Consider the following 24,287-nt stretch of genomic DNA (forward strand, 5'->3'; position numbering starts at 1 on the left):
GGCAGGCATATTAATGGCTTCTGGAATTGTGCTCATAATATACCATAACTTTGGAAAATATTAATGAGAGAAATCTTTATTTTAACAATAAGATTTTAGAGTGGGGACAATAATCTTTAATTCATGTTTGTATGACAGACCAAAAATACTAAAGCATAATAAACTTTACAGTTACCCCAAAATCACATCATCCAAAACAATCAGTAAATTAAGTAACAAAAATTAAATAACTAAGAGACTAACAAAACTTCATTATTCTGAGTTGCCCCAGCAAGGTAACTCAAAGTCATAAATTTTTTTTTTTTTTTTTTTTTTTGTGAGACAGTGTCTTGCTCTGTCACCCAGACTAGACTGCAGTGACACAATCATAGCTAACTTCAGCCTCCAACTCCTGGGCTCAAGCTATCCTCCAATCTCAGTCTCTCAAATAGATGGGACTACTGGTAGACACACCACATCTGGCTAATTTTTGTTGTTTCTAGAGACAGAGTTTTGCTGTGTCGTACAGGTTGACCTCAAACTTTTGGGCTCAAGCAATCCTCCTACCACAGCCTCCCAAAGCGATGGGATTAGAGGCATGCACAACCATACTCATCTAAGAATTATTTTAAAATGAAGGCACTTGGCCAGGTGCGGTAGCTCATGCCTGTAATCCCAGCACTTTGGGAGGCCAAGGTGGGCAGATCACCTAAGATCGGGAGTTCAAAACCAGACTGGCCAATGTGGTGAAATCCCATCTCTACTGAAAAAGTACAGAAAATTAGCTGGGCATGGTGGTGGGTGTCTGTAATCCCAGCTACTCAGGAGGCTGAGGCAGGAGAATCACTTGAACCCAGTATGTGGAGGTTGCAGGAAGCCGAGATCGTGCTACTGCACTCCAGTCTGGGTGACAGAGCAAGACTCCATCTAAAATAAAATAAAATAAAATGAACTAAAGTGATCTTTTTTACATTGGATATTTGATATATAAAGTGATTTAACTTATGGCAAAGTATTTCTCTTTTTTTCAAGACAGGGTCTCACTATTTTGCCCAGGCTAGTCTCAAACTCCTGGCCCCAAGAGATCCTCCCACCTCAGCCCACCAACGTGCTGAGATTACAGGTGTGAGCCACCGTACCTAGCCAAAGATTTCAAATTTAAGAAACACCAAAAACATACATACATATATACACAAACACACACATACTTACAATTGTGTCAGAGTTAAGAATTTGTCTCATAAATTCTAAAAATGAAGATGCAAGCTCTCCTGTGTCCTTACTAAATGTGCTGACCACTCGTTTCAGTAAACTATGCAGAGCACTACTGTTTTTCCTTAAAGAACTGTAAATAAAGAAAATAAAGAGAAGATATTATCTTAAAATATGAGCGTATAAAACTGGTATGAGAAATGAACTCGGTTCAGACAGAATAAAACTTACTCCATCATTTTTAAAAATGTTAAGAAGTACTTTGATGTGTCTTTGAACACAAATATAACAAAGAAGCATCAATAGTTACCAACTCCTTTTAAAGCTAAGCTTCAAGTTCTTAAAAAAAAAATTTCCCCCAAATAATACATTTATAAAATTTAACACAAGAGGCTGGGTGTGGTGGCTCAAGCCTGTAATCCCAGTGCTTTGGGAGGCTGAAGGGTGTGGATCACTTGAGGTCAGGAGTTTAAGAGCAGCCTGGCCAACATAGTGAAACCTGGTGTCTATTAAAAAAAAAAACAAAAATACAAAAATTAACAGGGAGTGGTGGCACATGCCTGCAATCCCAGCTACTCAGGAGGAGGCTGAGGCAGAAGAATCACTTAAATGATTGGGAGGCAGAAGTTGCAGTAAGCCGAAATCATGCCACTGCACTCCAGCTTGAAGGACAGAGCGAGGCTTCATCTCAAAAAAGAAAGAAAAACTTAACACAGAAAACTTGCCACTTCCCTATTTATAAACCTTTTGGCCGGGCGCGGTGGCTCACACCTGTAATCCCAGCACTTTGGGAGTCCGAGGCGGGAAGATCACGAGGTTAGGAGATCCCAACCTACTGTGTTACTGGCTAACACAGTAAAACTCCGTCTCTACTAAAAATACAAAAAATTAGCCAGGTGTGGTGGTGCATTCCTGTAATCCCAGCTACTGAGGAGGCTGAGGCAGGAGAATTGCTTGAACCCAGGAAACGGAGGTTGCAGTGAGCCGAGATTGCACCACTGCACTACAGCCTGGGCGACAACAGAGAGAAATAGATTAAATTCAAAAATAAAAATGTTAATGGAAAAAGCATGGGTTCAAAATCGAACTATACCAATTACTAACCACTACACACAATCTTTAAGTGAGTCATACTTCCATGTTCTATCAAAAACTAGGGCCCTATTAGAATGCCTAACATTTTAAAACTTGCAATACCAACTTCTGGTGAGGATGAGGAGCAACTGGAGCTCTAATACCCTGCTGGTGGGAATGAAAAATGGTATCTCTACTTTGGAAAACAGTTTAGTAGTTTCTTTTAAGGTTAAACATACACCTACCTTACAACCCAGTAACCCCACTCCTAAGTGTCTACCCAAGAGAAATGAAAACTGAGATTCACACAAAAACCTGCATGCAAAGCTTTATTCATAACCACCAAAATTTGAAAACAATCCAGATTGCTAGAAAATTAGTCACCAATAAGAACAAATTACATGACTCTAAGCATCTGTCAAAACACATAGAACTGTACACCATAAAATATAAATTTGACTAGATATAATTTTTTTATATCTGTAATGCCTGTAATCCCAGCACTTTGGGAGGCTGAGGCAGGCGGATCACGAGGTCAGGAGTTCGAGACCAGCCTGGCCAATACACTGAAACCCTGTCTCTACTAAAAGAAAAAAAATACAAAAAATTAGCTGGGTGTGGTGGCGGGCACCTGTAATCCCAGCTACTCAGGAGGCTGAGGCAGGAGAATCACTTGAACACAGGAGGCGGAGGTTGCAGTGAGCCGAGATGGCACCATTGCACTCCAGCCCAGGTGACAGTGCAAGACTCCATCTCAAAAAAAAACAAAAAAAGAATGCAGACTATGACCAATGAATCCAACTGTATTACAAATGAACCATATAACCAAACTGAAGGAGACAGAGAAGAAAGAAGCTGACATAAGTAACTTTGAAAAACAGCTTTTTGACTGGATATACAAAGGCTACAGACAAAAAGAACCGTATACAAACACTGTACTCCTGTTGCTCAATTTGTTTCCCACAGGAGTATGGTTTAGTAATGAGTTTGAGACTGCTACTTCATTTGTAAACTAGGGCTAAACAAATAAGCAAATATAGATAATGAGAGCTGAATTTCTCACTGTTAGAGAATAAAATAATCAAGAAAGTGAAAATGCTAGAATTCACTTCTGGTACTGGATCAAAGTTAAAGTATTAGTATAGGCCAGGTGTGGTGGCTCACGCCTATAATCCCAGCACTTTGGAAGGCAGAGACAGGTGGATCACTTGAGCCCAGGAGTTCAAGACCAGCCTGGGCACCAGCTGAAACCCTGGCTCTACAAAAAATACAAAAATTAGCCAGGCATGGTGGCTTGTGCCTGTAGTAGTACTTGGAAGGCTGAGGTAGTGCATAAAATTTCCACACACTATTCAGTAGAATGTATATTCTGTGGTTTTTGGATGGAATGTTCTGTATCTATCTGTTAAGTCCATTTGTTCCAGGTATAATTCAAATCTATTGTTTCTTTGTTGACTTTCTGTCTTGATGACCTCTCTAATGCTTTCAGTGGAGTATTAAGGTCCCCCCCCCCCACTATTATTGCGTTGCTGTCTATCTTATTTCTTAGGTCTATTATTAATTGTTTTATAAATTTCAAAGCCCAGTGTTAGGTGCATATATGTTTAGGATTGTATTATTTTCCCATTGGACAAGGCCTTCTATTATTATATAATACCCTTCTTTGTCTTTAACTTTTTTAACTTGCATGAAATGTCTTTTTCATGCAAATGAAGGAGGATCAGGAGAAGTGCTTGAGCCCGGGAAGCGGAGGCTGCAGTGAGCTGAGCTCACGCCACTACACTCCAGCCTAGGTAACAGCATTAGAACCTATCTCAAAACAAAGAGACAGACAAAAAAACCCACCAAGTATTAGTATTAATTCACTTCCTCAAAAACATATATAAATTAACACATTTATTGTTTTAAATTGTTTCTCAGACATATGAGGCGTGCTTTTTGCAATTGTTCTCTCCAGGATATTAGCATGTTTTGTTCCTCACCTCTTTCAGGTCTTCATCTTTGTTCAAGGGTCACCTTTTTAGCAAGTGCAAGGAGCTCCCTGATCAAGTTCCCATATTTCAAATGGCAACTGCCATCCTCACCTCTGACCCTTACTATCCTTCTGTATTCTATGTTTTTTCTGTAACATACTATATATTTTATTTATTTATTTATTGTCTTGTCAACCCACAGTAGAGTGAAAGCACCAAGAAGGCATGGATTTTTTTTTTTTTTAACTGAATTCCCAGTACCTAAAATCAGTGCCTGGTCCAAAGAAGGCATTCAATAAATGTCTGTGGACTAGACGAATCTAGTGTGTATTTTCATTCCTTCATAGTGCCTACTAGGTACCAGGTTTCTAGGTGCTGGGGAGTGTGGTCAATGTAGCTTATATTCTAGTGAGGGAGACAAGCAAATAAGAAATGAATCCATATAATGTGATGTATAAATCCATATAATGCAGTGGAAAATATGAGCAGGGACATAAAGGGCAGGCTATTTAGACAGGAAATATATTCATACAGATACCAGAATGAAGTGATAAAATAAGTCATCAAAGAATCTAGGGGAAAAACGTTTTAGGACAAAACAAACAAGCCTGGAGATAGGAATAAGCCTGACAAGGGAACAAAAAGTGAGGATAAAAGGGCTATAAGATGACTCAGGGCCAGACTTTATAAAGCCTTACAGATCATTATAGAGAGTTTGCATTTTAATTGAGGTACAATAGGAAACCATTAGAAGGATTTCAGCAGAAATCCTGTTTTAAGTTTTAAAAGATTACTCTGGCTTCTGAGAGAATGAATTTTAGAAAGCCAAATGGTGGAAGCAAGGATACCAATTAGGAGGCTATTGCAATGGGCTATGCTAGAAATGATAGTGGCCTGGATAAAGGTAATAGCTACAGAGGTAGAGAAGAGGGATCAGATTCAGGATGTATTTTGGAGAAATAATCCACAGGACTTAATGAGATGCCATTAGATAGTCAAGTAGAACTATCAAGTAGATTAATGGGTTACTTGGAGCTTAGCAGAGAGATAAAGGTTAAAAGGGAAAAAGGGAATAGGTTAAGAGGACTCAGGACAAGGTTACAGATATGAAAAAAGGACCAGAAACATTAAGTCTAGGAAACCCAACAAAATCATAGATAATACAACAGCACAGGTATACGAAGAAAATTTGTGGGAGTACCTAACCCAACTAGGAAAGCTTTTTGGCTTTTGTGGAAGTGCTGTGTATGAGGTGAGTTTCAAAGGACATGGAGTAAGTATCTAGGCAACAGGAAAAAGGTTAAAGGCTTTGGTGAGAGACTGGATGGGGGCAGAGCATGAGGAATGGATGTGAAGCAGGTGCCATCAACTGAGAGCAAATACAGAAGACACAGGTATGTCAGGACAAGGAGATGGAGAAAGGAAGAGCCAGCACCAAACACAGTACTTGCAATGTAAGTTTTCAACCAGTGCTGCAAGAATTAATGAGAAAGAGGCAAAAGTATGTTTCCTCATCCTTACTATCTCATAATCCCATGTAGTTTAATAAATCTAAGTACTAGCCGGGTATCTTCCCTCTTCCTTCTCCTAACAAAGAAAAACATCAGGGCATGGACAGAAAAATTAGAGTAGAGTAGAAATTATACTTGACAGTGAGCAGTCTGAGGTTTATATCGTTTCTTTTTCTTTTTCTTTTTTTTTTTTTTTTGAGACAAGGTCTTGCTCTGTTGCCCCGACTAGAATGCAGTGGCATGCTCACTGCAGCCTTGACCTCCCAGGCTCAAGCAATCCTCCCACCTCAGCTTCCCAAGTAGTTGGGACTACAGGTGTGTGCCACCATGCCCAACTAATTTTGTAAATTTTTTTTATAGAGCTAGGTCTCCCTATGTTGCCCAGGCTGGTCTCGAACCACCAGGCTCAAGTGATTCTCCCACCTCAGTCTCCTGAAGTGCTGAAATTATAGATATGAGCCACCATGCTCAGCTATTTATATAAGTTCAGATTAATTTTGTCCCAGCCACTCCTCTAGAAAACAAAATATGGTCAGCTCTCCATACCCATGGATTCTGCATCCACAGATTCCACCAACCATGGAATGAAAATATTATAAATAAATAAACAACAATATGAATAAAAAATAATACAAATTTTAAGATACAACAAATTATTTACATAAATTATTTACATAACATTCACACTGTATTATAAGTAACCTAAGGTGATTTCAAGTATATAAGAGAAATACTGTACCATTTTATATAAGGGACTTGAGCATCTATAGATTTTGGTATCCAATTCCCCATGGATACTGAGGAACTGTACACAGAATCTGCATTTTAGCTTTAAGGTCTATAAAATCCCTCTAGCATCCATCACCTCTGAGGATACAACAACGAAACAAAGACCTTAAGGCATGAATTACCATCCCTGGAACAGTGAGATTTCCTTCCAAATACCGTACCATGCCCACAGTAATTTGTGTATCTATTCATTTTATTATCTTTAATCCAAAAGATTCTATTATTAGCATGACCTTTCATTGCTAATTAATCTTTTCCATACACACAAAATTTCTCCCATGAAAGAAATCATTTCTTCAACTTTCTACAATAGGTATGAATTAATGTGGGGTGGGTGGGCAGTGACAGAATAAAAAAATTAAATCTAAGAGTATATTAAATTAGACAAATCATTACCTTTTTAAATGAAATAATCCATAATCATGCTCTGCAAGAAACATCATTGTTCTGACACAGGTCAGTAAACAGTTGTAACTGCTCTCAGAGTTAGCCAGCGTAGCCAACAGACAGTCACAGATTGAGGCCATCAATTCTTTATTTGGTAGAGAGTTGGAGAGCTGCTCCAGTTCAGTAATAGAACCTTCAGAAGAGCTTGGTAAAATAAGTGCAATGTCCTGTGGGGAGCAATGAGAAAAAAATCAATTTTTTAAATGATTATCACCATCACTTAGCACTTTTGAGAAATACATAGCAATTAATATTCAATAACTATCTCATTAAAATATTGTTGCTACTGTTCCATCCCAAACATACACTTAAACACATTAAGAATAATGAAATTGCCGGGCGCAGTGGCTCAAGCCTGTAATCCCAGCACTTTGGGAGGCCGAAACGGGTGGATCACAAGGTCAGGAGATCGAGACCATCCTGGCTAACATGGTGAAACCCCGTCTCTACTAAAAAATAAAAAAAACTAGCCGGGCGAGGTGGTGGGCGCCTGTAGTCCCAGCTACTCGGGAGGCTGAGGCAGGAGAATGGCATGAACCTGGGAGGCGGAGCTTGCAGTGAGCTGAGATCCAGCCACTGCACTCCAGCCTGGGCCACAGAGCAAGACTCCGTCTCCAAAAAAAAAAAAAAAAAGAATAATGAAATTACTTTTCCCTTTTAAAAAAGTTAATACAAGGATATACACCTAAAGGAATAAATATTTAAATATTTTGATTTACTTTTAAACAACATCTTTAAAAATTTTTTTTCTTTCGGTATTGCAGTAAATATGTTTCTGTTTTCAAAAGGTTAAAGGTAAAAAGTATTTTGTACTAAAATAATTAACGTACTGTATTATTTATTCATTTGTATCTTTTTTGGTTTATAAAGAAACTTTTCAGAGAAATAAAGCTTTTGTTTTTTTTTTTTGAGACGGAGTTTCACTCTTGTTGCCCAGGCTGGAGCGCAATAGCACAATCTCGGCTCACCGCAACCTCTGCCTCCAAGGTTCAGGCAATTCTCCTGCCTCAGCCTCCCAAGTAGCTGGGATTACAGGCATGCGGCGCCACACCCAGCTAATTTTGTATTTTTAGTAGAGACAGGGTTTCTCCATGTTGGTCAGGCTGGTCTCAAACTCCCGACCTCAGGTGATTCACCCGCCTCAGCCTCCCTAAGTGCTAGGATTACAGGCATGAGTTACCACACCTGGCCAGAAATAAAGCTTAGTATACATTAATACTGCAATTTTGTGTATTACGGCACAGTGGTTCACACCTGTAATCCCTGTACTTTCGGAGGCCAAGGCAAGTGGATTACTTGAGGCAAGGAGTTCAAGACGAGCCTGGCCAACATGGTGAAACACCCTTCTCTACCAAAAATACAAAAATTAGCCAAGCATGGTGGCACATGCATGCAATCCCAGCTACTGGGAAGCTGAGGCAAGAGAATCACTTGAACCCAGGAGACGGAGGTTGCATTGAGCGAAGATCGTGCCACTGCACTACAGTCTGGGCAACAGAACTAGACTCCATCTCAAAAACAAGCAAACAAAAAAACAAAAAAAGCCCCCTACAATTTAAAATATCACAAAGTTGGATGGATAGAGGAGATGAACATTTAACCACAGTCTTTCAATCAAATAGTTCCCTCTACTTTTTATATATATGTATATACTTCTAAATTCAAGTTTTCCAATGCTAAGCAAGTTTAGCTAATGATAACTCTAAAAACTCTCACTACTCTTTATAGAAGTAAACTGAATTTTTTTTTGAGATGAAGTCTCCCTCTATTGCCCAGGAGTGCAGTGGCGCAATCTTGGCTCATTGTAACCTCCACCTCCTGGGTTCAAGCTGGGACTACAGATGCGCGCCACCACGCCCAGCTAGTTTTTTTGTAGTAGAGATGGGGTTTCACCATATTGGCCAGGCTGGTCTCAAATTCCTGACCTTGTGATCCACCCACCTCGGCCTCCCAAAGTGCTGGGATTACAGGCGTGAGCCACCATGCCCAGCCAGAAGTAAACTGAATTTTATAAGAGCATTTTGGATTATGTTTTATCATCTTTAACTACTTCAACATACTGCAAACTCATATTCAACTTGGCTTAAAACTATAAAACAAGGCTTGAATCAGAAGGAAAACATGGCAAAGTGAGGCCATGAATGAGATTCGTGTGACCAAGGCAGCTAGGATGCCATAGCACTATTCAATGTAGTCATGCAACCCAAAGTGGATTACATAAGAAATACCAATCAAGTGGACACTTTAAGGTACAAGCACTCAGAATACCCTTTCTACCAGGTCCCCTTCTTTGTGAAAACAAGTCACACACACACACACAAAAAAGTTCTTTCTTGACCTGGGTCTTAAAGGTAACCAAACTGAGAATCTGTTAAGGTAGAAAAATAGTCTTCTAACGTGGGACTCTATTCTGCCTGAAATAAAAAATCACATTTGATGACCACTTAGCAAGAGCATTCTGACAAGCTAAAATGGTATTAGGCATAGAAATCTCCAAAGATCTCAATCATAATGGGCTTTAAAAGTTAAAACAGGCCAGGCGCGGTGGCTCAAGCCTGTAATCCCAGCACTCTGGGAGGCCAAGACGGGCGGATCACGAGGTCAGGAGATCGAGACCATCCTGGCTAACACGGTGAAACCCCGCCTCTACTAAAAAAAAAAAAATACAAAAAACTAGCTGGGTGTGGTGGCAGGCACCTGTATTCCATCTACTCAGGAGGCTGAGGCAGGAGAATGGTGTAAACCCGGGAGGCGGAGCTTGCAGTGAGCCAAGATCGCGCCACTGCACTCCCTGGGCGACAGAGCGAGACTCCGTATCAAAAAAAAGAAAAAAAAAAAAGTTAAAACAATTCTTAGTAACCCATGAAACTATAAACTGCAAGTCAATAATATAGACAACAGGAAAAAATAGTAGTACTGTTAGCCAACATCTATAAGCAAAGTACTCTGAAACACACTAAAAGTGTAGTAGCCTTCAAAGGTTGCCCTAACAAGAGAACATATTAATTCAATCAAGCTATGAAATTTAAGAATGACTTGGCGTAGCCAGGCATGGTGGCTCTCGTCTGTAATCCCAGCACTTTGGGAGGCTGAGGCAGATGGATCACCTGAGATCAGGAGTTCAAGACCAGCCCGACAAACATGGTGAAACCCTGTCTCTACTAAAAATACAAAAATTAGCCAGGCATGGTGGTATGTGCCTGTAATCCCAGCTACTCGGGAGGCTGAGGCAGGAGAATCACTTGAACCTGGAGGGGCAGAGGCTGCAGTGAGCTGAGATCGCGCCATTGCATTCCAGCCTGGGCGACAGAATGAGACTCCATCTCAAAAAAAAGAATGACCTGTGCAATGCAATTGGAAGGAAAATGAATTAGACCCTAAAAAATACCGAAACAGTGGCACATAAAGCAATTACCCAAGGTTATGATCTTATAAAGGAAAGAAAAAAGCTCTTCAGAGAAACCCATGAACAATAGCAGGAATAATAAAACATAGGTGAGAGCTGTTCATTCACAGCCAAAATTTACATCAAGATGCTTAAATACACACACACACACACACACACACACACACACACACAGAAACTTTATAAAATAACTATAAATACCTGATCACAGAGAGACTGCAAAATGGATGTGACATACTCAACACACTGTTGGCGAATAACACTGTCTCCAGGAGACCGCACCAAAGCTAAAAGATCCTGGAATATCTCTGCGTATCTTTCATCACCTTTAATAGTTCCATTAATTAGATGCAAAATAGCTAATTTACAAGCTTTGTTTGAAGCCAGAGCATCAAGAAGAGCAAGCAACCTGGTGGTTTGGCTAGTATACTGTTTTTCTTTATCTTCTGAAGTGCTGAAATAAAATCAATACATTTAGTAAACAAAGTTCTTGATCTTAAGGCATTGTTTAACTAATATTTATTTCTCAATACACATCAACTTACACAAATTTTGCATAAAACATTTAATTCCTTGGGTATAATGACAAATTCTCTGGAATTTTACAATGACTGCAAAAATTTTATAAATTCAGGTTTCCAATAAAATATTTTCTTAAATCAGAATACTTCTTTAGGATTTACCATTTGAAAACCCCAAATCAAGACCTTCAGGATATCTTCCACATGAAATGATGAAATAAAGCTTTCTCATTTTAAAAGTCTGTTAAGTATTCATATATACATATGTGTGCATATGTAGGTATATGTGTATATTTACATGTATATATGTTATCTGGGCATTACAAACCCTAGTTTCCAAATTGTAAGGGAAAAATACACGTGTCAAAAATAACTTGAGGAAAAAATTTTTAATGCAAAATGAAAATACCTTTGCAAGTCTTCTACAATCAAATCCAACACAGTTCTCATAATCAGAAGTGCAGTTGGTGAGGCAAGGTCACACAATTGAACACAAATACGCCGTAACATATGTTGAATGGGCTGGCAGGTTGTGCCAGAGAAAGAGCGAACTATTTCTTGGAGCAACTTTGCTTGAACATGAAGGTGCATGCTCCACAATTTTCGGGTGTTGAGTGCCACTGATATATCATGTGGCTCAATAACCTGTTAAAAAAGTATAATGTGTGTGTACGTAGATTTTTTAATATTTATTTATAGTCACAAAAACTGTTCAGGAAGAAATGTTATGAAAAGAACATTTTTACTGCATGCTTAAAACATTTAATTTTCTATTATACAGTTAAACATTTGCTTCAATTCAATGAGTCTAAAAAATCTTATTGTTCTCAGGTTAGCAGTTAGTTGAGTAGAGTCCATTGGTGAAGCAACCTAGTTATTGGCAAATTCTAACACATGGTAAGGAGGGGGAAAAGGATGTAAAATAACAGAAATATGTAAGTACAAACATACATAACAGCATAAAACTCACTTTAACAAAAATTTATTTAAAATGTTACCCCCATATTTCCTCAATGACCAACTTGTTTCAGTTTTATCTCCCCCTCATCAGGTTATTTTATGTCTTTTTGGGAGGAAGGGAGATGAGGGTTTTTGTTTCTTAACAAAATCACTGGCTTTTTAAAAAGTGTTACTGCAGTCATTTATAAGATGCATGTTATATGGAAGTGATACCTGAGTTGTTTGCATGGGCAATGGAAGAGGCAGCAGCTCTGAAAGGAGTATGAGTCCAGAAAAAAATCCTTCAGGAACCTTCAAGATTGAAGAAAGAACTTCTTTTAACATTAAAGACCAAGTATTATTGGCCAGAGTCTCTTCTGAGATTGTGAGTTTTTCATTAACTCCTTGTGTAAAAGTCAGTAAAATATCAATGATATCATTCTGAATTTTCTGTTCATCACTATCCAAACGACCTGAGAGGGGGATAGAGCACAGGAGCATATGTAAAGTAACAAGCGCTGAAGGAACACGCATGTCCTTAAACTCAAACGATCCACCTCTCAGGAGTTCTGTTAACATAGTTTTAAGAAGAGTGAGTGTGCAGCGAGCCATCGAAATAGTAGTAACTCTGTGAAGGGTAGTCCCCATGTTGACATGGAGCCTCCAAGGCTGAGTCAGAATACTGTTCAATTTTTGCAGAACTCGAATAAACGTGTCCATTCCTTCAGCAGAAAAAAGCTGAATAACGGCAAGATTCCATTTCAGATCTTTCTGTTGACCTTTATATAGGATAAGGAAAAGAAACAAAACTAATTACATATATGTTAATAACTGATTAAGAATTATTAAACTAAATATTTAATATTTAATTATTTATGATAAATGATTTTTATTACATTTATAATAAATGATTTTTATTATGATAAATATTTACTTATATTTAATTAAAATGATATTTATCATTATTAAATGATGTTTAATAATTATTAAACTAAATATTTAATAAATGATATTTATTCTAGGCTTAAGAATCATAGTTTTTAAAATACAGTAGCCACATTACCTTCAACAGGAGGTGGTGGGCATGCAACATTACAGAGAACACGTAAGGCAGTGGTAAGGCCAACTCCTTCTGGGGTCATCAAGTTATCAATATTCTTTAAAAATAAAAATGAACAGAATATTACATTTCTTAGTACCCACGAGATCAACAGAAAATTCCAGACAAGGAATTACTTAAAAATATGAGCTTCAAGTTAAGAACATACAATATTTTATATTTATTAAGTAAATTTAAAACATGAATAAGGCCCTAGAGTTAAATTAATTTATCAAGATTATTTGATCTCTGGCACATGTTGTACTATATGCAATATTATGTAAATAAAAAGAACTGTAATGCACAAGTTCATTGAAAAGAACCAACTAGAACAAAGATAACATAAAGAAATGTATGAAACTCCCTGTATTAAGAGTTTACAATGGCTACTTTCTATATACTCTTTTCATACATCTTCTCTGCCAAAAATGAAGCAATAACTATATTTAAAAAGTCCTGTGGAGGCTGAGTGCAGTGGCTCACACCTGTAATCCCAGCACTCTGAGAGGTTGAGATGGAAGGATTGCTTGAGCCCAGGAGTTCGAGACCAGCCTGGGCAACACAGTGAGACCCTGCCTCTACAAAATATTAAAAAATCATCCAGGGGTGGTGGTGCCTGCCTATTGTCCCAGCTACTCAGGAGGCTGAGGTGGAAGGGATCACTTTAGCCTGGAAGGTCAAGAGTAGAGTAAACCGTGATCATGCCATTGCACTCCAGCCTGGGCAACAGAGTGAAACCTCGTCTCTAAAAAAATAAAAACAAAAAGCCCTGTGAGTACTCAACTTCCTTCAAAAGTGAGGAAGCAGCAGGGAATGTTTTTGGCCTACATAGCATACATTTTTTTAAATGCAGATACCACGGGAGTCTAATATACTGTAGCCAGGTGGGGCACAGGTTAAAGGAAAAACAAATACAATTGCCTATGTCTTTAGCACCTGCCTATGCTACGTTTCTAGGTAACAAATAGTTAGGTTTCAGTTTTCTTAGCTTTCACAGAACAGCATTATCAATCATTTAAAAACTTGGGGCTGGGTGTGGTGGCTCATGCCTGTAATCCCAGAACTTTGGGAGGCTGAGACGGATGGATCACCTGAGGTTGGGAGTTTGAGAACAGCCTGGCCAACATGGTGAAACCTCGTCTCTACTAAAAATACAAAAATTAGCCAGGCGTGGTAGCACGCGCCTGTAATCCCAGCTGCTTGGGAGGCTGAGGCAGGAGAATTGCTTGAATCTGAAAGGTGGAAGCTACAGTGAGCCAAGATTGAGTCACTACACTCCAGCCTGGGTGACAGAGCAAGACATCATCTCAAAAACAAAAACAAACAAAAAAAAAAACCTTGGAAGAAATAACATTCAAAAAACATTACTATCTCTTAGCTCATAGTAGTCTAGACCAAAAAAAAAAAAAAAAAAAAAAAGGTTACTATCTCAATTTAGCTTTTCTTTTATTCTAATCCTTTTCCTTATAATTCCACAAATTACATAAAGCAGCAGGAAGACATAGAGTGAAGTTTCAGTCTTGGATCAACTTTTTATAGTCCATGTTGGGATGAGAGCCACTTATGATAATCATAATTAATGGGATGAAGGTTTACATAAAAATCAACTCTTAACTACAGCATGTAATTCACATTTCTACATCTAAATTTCTTACTGATTAAACAGTTTTACTCAAACCATTGCCATTTATTGAACATCTTGTTAATATTCACTCAACCATGCACAAGTACCCAGAATACATGACCATCTAAATTTACAGGATATTAATTGTACTTCTCCTGAATAAAAGAAAATGTAATGAAAAGTTCTAGATGTCATTTGAGGTTCAGATTAAGAACACGGAAGAATATGACGGCACCACAGGAAGTAAAAGTACTCTTAGGAGAGTTGGAGTACAAGAAGACAAAGACAGAGAAATCAGTAAAGAAAAATCTGAAGCAGATAAACCCAAACAACACTTTGCTGTGGGTCCCAACAGCAACAAATTAAATATATGAAAATTATTTTAATAATATACACTGCAATTCCAAAACCAAGATGGCTTACATACTCTCTCTCTCATACACACACACGCAAACACACATGTATATGCATGCATGTGCACACACACGCACAGATTTCACCTGCTAAATGAGAGTGAGAGTTCAAGATCCGTTCTGCTCTTCTAACTTGAAACTTTTTATGCATATATGAGTGCTGTTAACTTTCCTTCCTATGCTACACAATGATTCGACTAAGGAACAGAGATGAAAATTTTGAATGTAAAATTTTAAAACTGCATTATGAGTTTTATGAATTTTAACTGTTATGAATTATCTCAACTGCAGATTTAACTATCCCAAATTAACAAAGAGAACCAGCCTCCACTGCAACTATCTGGAATGGGCCCTATCAATTTTTACGTAAATATTTTGAGTGAAATTCTTTTTCGGAAATAACATTTAGCTAAAACAGTTATATGTTACGTGACTACAGCATTTAAAACACTTATAAATGTCATCAAGATTGTAGGTGATACTATTTCCATTTCAGAGGGAAAAAATAGGACAGAATCCAGTAGTGAAAAGTAGTACAGTACACAGGGTTATGTGCACGTGTATTCACATATGCATATAATCACACATCCATCTATATGCATATACCAATCTGTACCTACAAAGTCTAATAAATCAGTCAAGGACACTTAACAATATCTACATTATCTACACAAGTGATTCAATGCAGTATCACCATATACTACCACACAGTTTCAAAAAGTCAAAGCACTTTTAAGTTTTACACTTACCTGCTTAACATACTCAATTAAGTTTGGGATGCAGTTAATTTCAAATCTAAGGTTTTTCAGAGGTTCAAGCCACTTGCCAAGTTCTTAAAAAGAAAAATAATAATTTATGATATTTCAAAATAGAAGGCTTTATAACAAAGAAAGTATTTCTTCCAAAGAAAAACATTATTAGGTCCATGTTGATTTCAATCATCTAAATTTCATACAGGGATGGACTTGCACTTAATTCTTTTTCTTTTCTTTTTTTTTTTTTTTTTTTGAGACAGAGTTTCGCTCTTCTTGCCCAGGCTGGAGTGCAGTGGCGCAATCTGGGCTCACTGCAACCTCTGCCTTCTGGTTGCAAGCAATTTTCCTGCTTCAGCCTCCCGAGTATCTGGGATTACAGGCACCTGCCACCACACCCGGCTAATTTTTGTATTTTTAGCAGAGATGGGGTTTCATTCACCATGTTGGCCAGGCTAGTCTCGAACTTCTGACCTCATGATCCGCCCGCCTTGGCCTCCCAAAGTGCTGGGATTACAACTTGTATCTAATTCTTTAGACAAGTTTTTCATTCTGTTGCCCAGGCTGAAGTGCAGCAGTGTGATCATGGCTCACTGCAGTCTCAGCCTCCTGGACTCAATCAATCCTCCTGCCTTAACCTCCAAAGTAGCTAGGACTACAGGTGTGCATCACCACACCTGGCTAATTTTTGTATTTTTTGTAGAGATGGGGTTTCACCATGTTGCCCAGACTGGTCTCAAACTCCTGGGTTCAAGTGATCCACCTACCTCAGCCTCCCAACTGTTGGAATTACAAGCATGAGCCACCGCGCCCGGCTTAAACAATTTAGTTTTAAAATGAAAGAAGTGCCTACTCTTAGTTATCTGATTTCTGCAAATTTAGATGTTTAAATGCTTAAATAGTCTATATAATTAAAATTAATTTTTACAATTTACAACATTAAAAAATTACAAAATAGGGTCGGGCATGGTGGCTCACACCTATAATCCCAGCACTTTGGGAGGCTGAGGCAGGTGGATCACAGGATCAAGAGACTGAGATCATTCTGGCCAGCATGGTGAAACCCCATCCCTACTTTAGTTCCTACTAAAAATACAAAAATTAGCTGGGCGTGGCAGCACGCACCTGTGGTCCCAGATACTAGGGACGCTGAGGCAGGAGAATCGCTTGAACCTGGGAGGAGGAAGTTGCAGTGAGCCGAGATCACGCCACTGCACTCCAGCCTGGTGACAGAGCGAGACTCTGTCTCAAAAAAATGTATATATATACAAAATAGACTGCTTATAAATTAATGTAACATAGTGTTTATTCACCTATCTTTGCCACTGCCTCTCACACCCACCCAAAAAAAGTATAAACAAAATTTATTAATTTCTAAAGGAATCAAACCCAAGGGGAGATATTTTGCTGAGTGCCTTTTCCTCTAACATGAAATTTTAATTTTGTCAACTTCCAAATTTGCCCTTATAAAATTATTATCACCCCAAAATAATGACAGCAAACTTTGTTTATAGAATAAACACAAATAAAATCTACCATTTACTGCAAACAAACTCAAAACTCTCCCAGAAGCTATGCCATAACTCCTATATTATATCACCAAAAATGTTTCTAGAAAAGCACTCTAATGTAAAAAGTGAAATACCAGTTCCAGATGCCATATAGGAAATAGAAAATAGTAGCCAGGTCTTTCCTTGGTTCTACACTCCTCCACAAGAATTACAGCTGTACACAATTTTCCCCATGCATTTTAAAATTAACTCTTTCTTATATATAGAATATATTGCTCAAAGATATAAGAAATAATAATAAAACATATACCAGAATACCCAACACCCTGAAAAAGTACTAAAGTACTAATAATACCTTTGAAGACACTGTGTGCCCTCCTTTTATAAATGCATTCTTCAAGGAAAAAAGCTATTCCCAGAATGGGAAGTTGAGTTTACTATCCAACTTTTACTGGAGATATCACAAGTAAAATTTAGGATTAAAAATAAAAGAAGAGGCCACATGCTATTTTAAACCTTTTTTACAGTATTTACTCAATGTTATCAAATTTTCTACTTGATAAGGTCAGAAAATGAGGAACCAAAATAAAATAATTTAAAACTTATAATTAGGTATATTAAACTTTTCAAGGCTGCCCACATAAGGTTTCCCATAAATGTCATTCAATATACATTTATATACTTAAAAAAATAATAATCATATTTACTATTCTTTACTTCTGAGGATAGCACAAATGTGTTACTCCACAATTAGATTTCTAAGTTGCAGTTTGTGTTTTATGTAGAAATACATACACAGCAAAACACACAGAGGAAAACTACCCAAAAACTGAACTTGAGTCTTTTTTTTTTTTTTTTTTTTTTTGAGATGGAGTCTTGCTCTGTTGCCCAGGCTGGAGTGCAGTGGTGTGATCTCGGTTCACTGCAACCTCCGCCTCCTGGGTTCAAGCAATTCTCTTGCCTCAGCCTCCCGAGTAGCTGGAACCACAGGCGTGTGCCACCACGCCCAGCTAATTTTTGTATTCTTAGTAGGGATGGGGTTTCACCATGTTGGCCACGCTGGTCTTGAACTCCTGACCTCAGGTGATCCACCTGCCTTGGCCTCACAAAGTCCTGGGATTACAGGCATGAGCCACCGTACCCGGCCTTGAGTTTGTCTTTAAACTACCTCTTCCATTTTGATTAGAAATTTCAACAAACTACCAATTTTCATGACTTTCCAGGAAAGGTAGTTGTAAAAACTACTTTGTTTATATACTAAAACATTTTATCAACCTTTAGTTTGTAAAAACTATCTTCATAAAAAGTAATTTCAGGAAGTTAAAAACAGTATTACTATGTATATTATCAAAACATGATGAAGGACTAATCACAGATATTCAAAGGTTTGTTCCTTCACATATTACAAATGCTTAAAATAACTTAGATACCATACCTTGCAATTTAGCATTATTTTCATCTGCTTTACAAAGCTTCAAGAGAGATGCTGCATGTTGTTCTAGCATTTGAACATCACTGGAAGACTGAACCACCACCAAAATAAGTATACATGCATAATTATAAGCTACTGACTTCTTAGATTTGGAATCACTGAAACAAAATAAGGTTTTTAAGTTTTGGATACAAAAACAATTTTTTAGGAACAATTTTTAAAATATTTTCTTCTACTTGGCTTTAAAGAGATCAAGGAAATTTACAATAAAACATGACTGAAGACAAGAAATCAGATTTTACAGTTCATATCCAATGCAACTGAAACCATTACTTAAAAGTATATAAAAAAGCATACATATCACTATGGAAAGTAAAATTCTATTAAGAAATAAGATCAAAAAACAATGAAATATTAACAAGTATACTTCATTAGCAATGAAAGATTAGGAAGTATACTTCATTAGTCTCCTTCAAAATATTTGTCCAATCTGGATAAATAGGAAGGAGTATGATTACCTGCCTTCAATACTCAGTATTCCACTATAAACCTGTTAAGATATAGCTAGGCATGGAAGTCATTGCTGTTTGCTTTATGTAAGCACCCCACAAAAGATCCATCACTCAAGGAATTATACACCAAGTCCTCACCGTGAGGGCAGTTATCTGGATGCCATTTGCCTTGTGTGACGTGAACCAGAAATAAGGCACGTCTCTCTTCTCATACACTAAAACCCTCTGCCCTACCAAGAAGGCTCTTCAAACCATTATAATTCTCAATTTACCCACCTAGTCAAAGCAATTCTGAATCCAGAGCATGGTTTAGAATGCAAGGGCAGGAGCCAGCAAGAGAGTGTAAGAGGAATAAAAGGAATATATACCTTAAGGTACATATTCCTGTGCCTTAGAATTTCCCTCTACATAAAACAGCAGAGGGTACTACAGTTGCAATCTTTAACACCATGGGTTAACTGAAGGAAGGTGCTAAAGAGTCCATTGTATTACTTTATAGCCACATCTTTTATTTTAGAGATTTCTGTCACTCTAACCTTTAATTAACAAGTTATGTGTTACATCAAAACTATAGTTTTTTCCCTCTCAAAACAACACTTTCTTTTAAGAAACTAGACCATTAGTTAATCTGATTTTCTAACATCACAGAAAATTTAAGGAGTAAGCAGGAAATTACCCTAAGGCTTCTTTGGAATAGTACTCCATTAGAGTAATAAGACTTTGGAGATTTTTCTCCAGACTAAAAACATGGCCAACAGCTGATCTTCCCACAGGATTAAAAGTAATCAAATAAAGATTGTGCAGGGTTCCCAAGAGATCCGAATGGTCAGTTTCTTCACTGGCTGTACAACGCTGAAAATGGCTGAACAGTTCTGTAATACATTGCAATGTCTGTGTTGAGTCCTGTAGCCACAAGGCAAATGCATCATCAATAACACCATCAGATTGGAGACCTTCCTCCTCATCTTGATCATAAAGGTGACACAGAGCTCGGATCAATAAATTTGTTGCTTCATATTCCGACATAAAAAAAAGAAGACCCTTCTGTGACTGTGCAAGAAACTTCAAAACATCTTTTGTGGCTTGCAGCACACCAGGGTGAGCACTTGTTACTGGAATTGACAGAAGCAAGGTAACCAACTCCAAGAAGTGATGACTGTGAAGATATCTGTGGAAGAGTTAATTGATATATGTCAAGTCAGTGCAAAGCACTCTTCATTTACTCTATATTCAGACAAGACACCCATAAAAAATTTTAATGACCATAATCCTTATCCTTAGTAATATACTGCTTTAACTGAAAACATAATGTGACTGGCAAGTCTTCTCTAGATGAGGCCAAACAAAAGTAAATGTTCTATGAGGCTTTGTCCTAGTTAGCACTCAACAGACGTTAAATAAATAATTATTGACAAGTTTTTCCTTTAAATTTTGGGCCTTCTTTCCAGGATACTTATCAAATGCTCCTTTTTCACCATGGTCCCACTTTATTCATGGCATATCGGTATATGCAAATTCGTGCGTCTAGGAAAAATACAGTATATACACAGTCAGCACTCCATATCTGCATTTGTGGATTAAGCCAACTGCAAATTGAAAATATTTTTTAAAAGTGCATCTGGCGCCAGGTGCAGTTGCTCACACTTACAATCCCAAGCACTTTGGGAGCTGAAGCAGGCAGATCACTTGAGGCTAGGAGTTCAAGACCAGCCTGGGCAACATGGCAAAACCCTGTCTCTACAAAAAATACAAAAATTAGCCAGGCATGGTGGCACATTTCTGTAGTCTCAGCTACTGGGGAGGCTGAGGTGGGAGGATCGCTTAAGCCCAGGAGGTTGAGACTGCAGAAAGTCAAGACCATGCCACTGCACTCCAGCCTGGGCTAGGTGAAAGAGCAAGACTCGAAAAGAAAAAAATGTATCAGTACTGACCGTGTACAGACTTCTCTCTTACATCATTCCCTACACAACAGTAGTATAACAACCATTTACAGAGCATTTATATTGTACTATGTATTATAAGTAACCTAGACATGACTTCAAGTATACAAGAGGATATGCATAGGTTATATGCAAATACTACATCATTTTATATTTTATATCAGAGACTGGAGCATCCTTGGATTTTGGTATCCAAGGGAGGTCTGAGAATAATTTCACAGACAGTGAGGGATGACTATACTATAGAAAAATATAGTATACTCAGAGTTACTACAGTAGATCTGAATTAGTATCTCCAGGGAAAAAACTTTCGAATTATCAATTTTTAACATTTAAGTAGTTAGTATTACCACACATAGCACTCTTTTATCAAATCTAAGAATTATTCTTTAGCATACATAGTCTTAAGGGGAAAAGACCGAATTTACTCAACACTTCAAAATAGACACAAATGCTACTGACAACTTCTTTGGGCATCCTTATCTGTATGGATTTTCTTCCTTGCCTATAGGCCATGCCAGATGTAAACTCTTTAATTTTTTTTATAAGACGAGATCTAGCTATGTTGCCCAGGCTGGACTCAAACTCCTGGCCTTAAGTGATTCTCTGGACTCAAGTGATCCTTTTGCCTCATCCTCCCTAAACTCTTTTCCAAATTTTATCTCTCTTTTCTTTTTAATTTTTTGGTTCTGGAGTACATGTACAGAATGTGCAGGCTTGTTACACAGGTTAACATGCGCCATGGTGGTTTGCTGCACCTATCAACCCATCACCTAGGTATGAAGCCCAGCATATATTAGCTACTTTTCCTGATGCTCTCCCCCAACCCCCTGTTCCCCCTTAACAGAGCCCAGTGTGTGTTGCTGCCCTCTCTGTGTCCATGTGTTCTCACTGTTCAGCTCCCACTTATAAGTGAGAACATGAAGTATTTGGTTTTCTGTTCCTGCATTAGTTTGCTGAGGATAATGGCTTCCAAATTAATCTATGTCCCTGCAAAGGACATGATCTCATTCCTCAACTTCTAAAAAATGAAACTTAATCAGACTTTAAAGAAAAAAGAACCAAAACATTGCATTTTTTCAAATACTCAAAAATGGGTTAAAAATCTGTCAAAACATCTCTTGACTACAAGATAGAACCAGCTTAATGAAAACTTAATTTTTAATTAGTAAGATATCATTTTTTCTGAATGTTAAAAAGAATAAAAATTATTTATAATTCTGACTCATTCTCTTCCATTTTAGTCACTGCAAATGGCAACACAATAGCTTTCATAAACCCCTGTCAAAATACAACTAAAAAGTAAATGACAGGCCAGAACTTAATTTTCTCAAAAGCTGAAACTGCCTCTTCAGTCCTATTACTATTTAAACCCAGGCTTCTACTTCACAACAATAAATACTCACCAGTAACTGCTTACTACAAAGGCAAACAGAACCCTCAAGAAGACAAAACTCCAGAATTACTATGCTCTAAGAGCATTCTCCTTATGGACCATTCGGAATGGTTAAAATAGCAGGCCTCAGACTGCACATCCTTAGAGGTCTGCTTGCAAGGTTGGCCACTGGCTAACTTCTGGGAACTTAGATTTCGAGAGGGTTCCTGTGCCCCTAACTGATAAGAATGGTGCCTTGTGCCTAAATTATTTACGCAAACAATATGGTTATGCTGAACACCTGCTTTCCTTCTAGGAGTCTGGAATTCTGGTAGAAGATAGGCAGTGAGTGCCTACCTGACTACTCACAATAAAAAAATTTGCATGCCAATTAGCTTGATATAATTATTCCACAATGTATACATGTATCAAAACATGTCATCGTTGCTATTTAAAAATAAAAAATAAAAAAGCCTGGGTGCCGAGTTTCTAAAGAATTCCTCAACAGGCAACACTTCACACATGTTGTCACAACCTGTTGCTGGGAGAATTAGGCAGGCACTATGTGACTCCACTGTGAAAGGATTCTGGAAGCTTGCACCTGGTTTTCCCAGACTTCCTCCCATGTACCTTTTTCCTTTGCTGAGTATTATATGCTGAGTTTTGTGAGTCCTCCTAGAGAATCCTGGTGCTCTTGGGGACCTGACATAGGACAATAGTCCTCGCCAACACTTCAAAAAAAAGACCCTCCAAAGTACAATTATTTTCCCTTTCAAAATTCACTCTCCTTCCTAATTCACCAGTTTCTGTCAATAAAACCACAGCTCCAATTGCTACCCTGGCTAGAAATCTCTAGCTCCTTCTCACTTTCCTTCGCCTACTAGGTCCTGTTGCCAAGTGCCAGTACTATTATACAATACAACGGCTATCTCACAATCCCTGTCAATATAAGTACAATATTTGCCTTTCCATTACCTGTTAAGGGCAAAGTACTTAAAACCTAGTACCTAGAAACTTCAGATTATCTTATCTTCCTAATAACTCTAATTTCTTTTCCATTGCAATACATATTGCAACATCTGAGAATATTACTCTGATCACATCAGATCTGCTACTCCAAAATATTCAATACCTTTCCATATTCTAAAAATAAAATTCAAATTCCTTAGCACAACGATTCTGGGCCCTTTATTTCCTCTTGTCTGATACCCAAATGTACCTCCTCCATATGGTGAGGAAAAAAACACTTAGTATTTAATAACTAGCTTCTTCTCAGTGACTGAAAGCATCACCTATTCTACTAAAAATAAAGTTGTTAATAAGAAGTATCTAAATTTCTCTACAATCTCCAAGACTACAAATGTATCTATATTTGCATACTTAGAAGACTTCCTTTCTCCTGCCCAAAACCAAACTCCTACACTTGTACTCTTGTCCTCATCTCCCATCAAGCCTTGCTCCAGCAATTGTTATTGTTTACTCCTACATCATAAACATCTCCCTCTCCACTGACTTTGTAAATGAGTCATTATTCCCAGCCTACAAATATGCTCAAGCCTCTCCTTTTTGACCCCAACATCTCCCTCTAGCTGCTGCCTTGTTTCTTACTTTTCCTCTTAGCCGAATTTCTTGTTCTGAGACACGGTCCCACTCTGCTGCCCAAACTGGAGTGCAAAAACCTTCCTTTTTGACCCCAACATCTCCCTCTAGCTGCTGCCTTGTTCCTCACTTTTTCTCTTAGCCAAATTTCTTGTTTTGAGACACGGTCTCACTCTGCT

The 24,287-nt window shown here is 38.0% G+C and overlaps 1 protein-coding gene across 1 annotated transcript in view; it reads right to left on the reverse strand.

The window, feature by feature from the left end:
• The window catches only part of VIRMA (vir like m6A methyltransferase associated), a 64,461-nt gene that overhangs the window by 10,093 nt on the left and 30,081 nt on the right, over nucleotides 1-24,287 (reverse strand). The window contains exons 9-17 of the mRNA XM_008001112.3: nucleotides 19,871-20,362; nucleotides 18,686-18,840; nucleotides 15,737-15,819; nucleotides 12,915-13,008; nucleotides 12,086-12,630; nucleotides 11,322-11,557; nucleotides 10,593-10,845; nucleotides 6,935-7,152; nucleotides 1,192-1,324 (exon numbers count right to left, since the gene is read on the reverse strand). Of these exons, the coding sequence (XP_007999303.2) occupies nucleotides 1,192-1,324; nucleotides 6,935-7,152; nucleotides 10,593-10,845; nucleotides 11,322-11,557; nucleotides 12,086-12,630; nucleotides 12,915-13,008; nucleotides 15,737-15,819; nucleotides 18,686-18,840; nucleotides 19,871-20,362 (2,209 nt within the window). The remainder of the gene's footprint in view (nucleotides 1-1,191; nucleotides 1,325-6,934; nucleotides 7,153-10,592; nucleotides 10,846-11,321; nucleotides 11,558-12,085; nucleotides 12,631-12,914; nucleotides 13,009-15,736; nucleotides 15,820-18,685; nucleotides 18,841-19,870; nucleotides 20,363-24,287) is intronic.

This window comes from Chlorocebus sabaeus, chromosome 8 (assembly GCF_047675955.1).
Source record: "Chlorocebus sabaeus isolate Y175 chromosome 8, mChlSab1.0.hap1, whole genome shotgun sequence".
Lineage (NCBI taxonomy): Eukaryota > Metazoa > Chordata > Mammalia > Primates > Cercopithecidae > Chlorocebus > Chlorocebus sabaeus.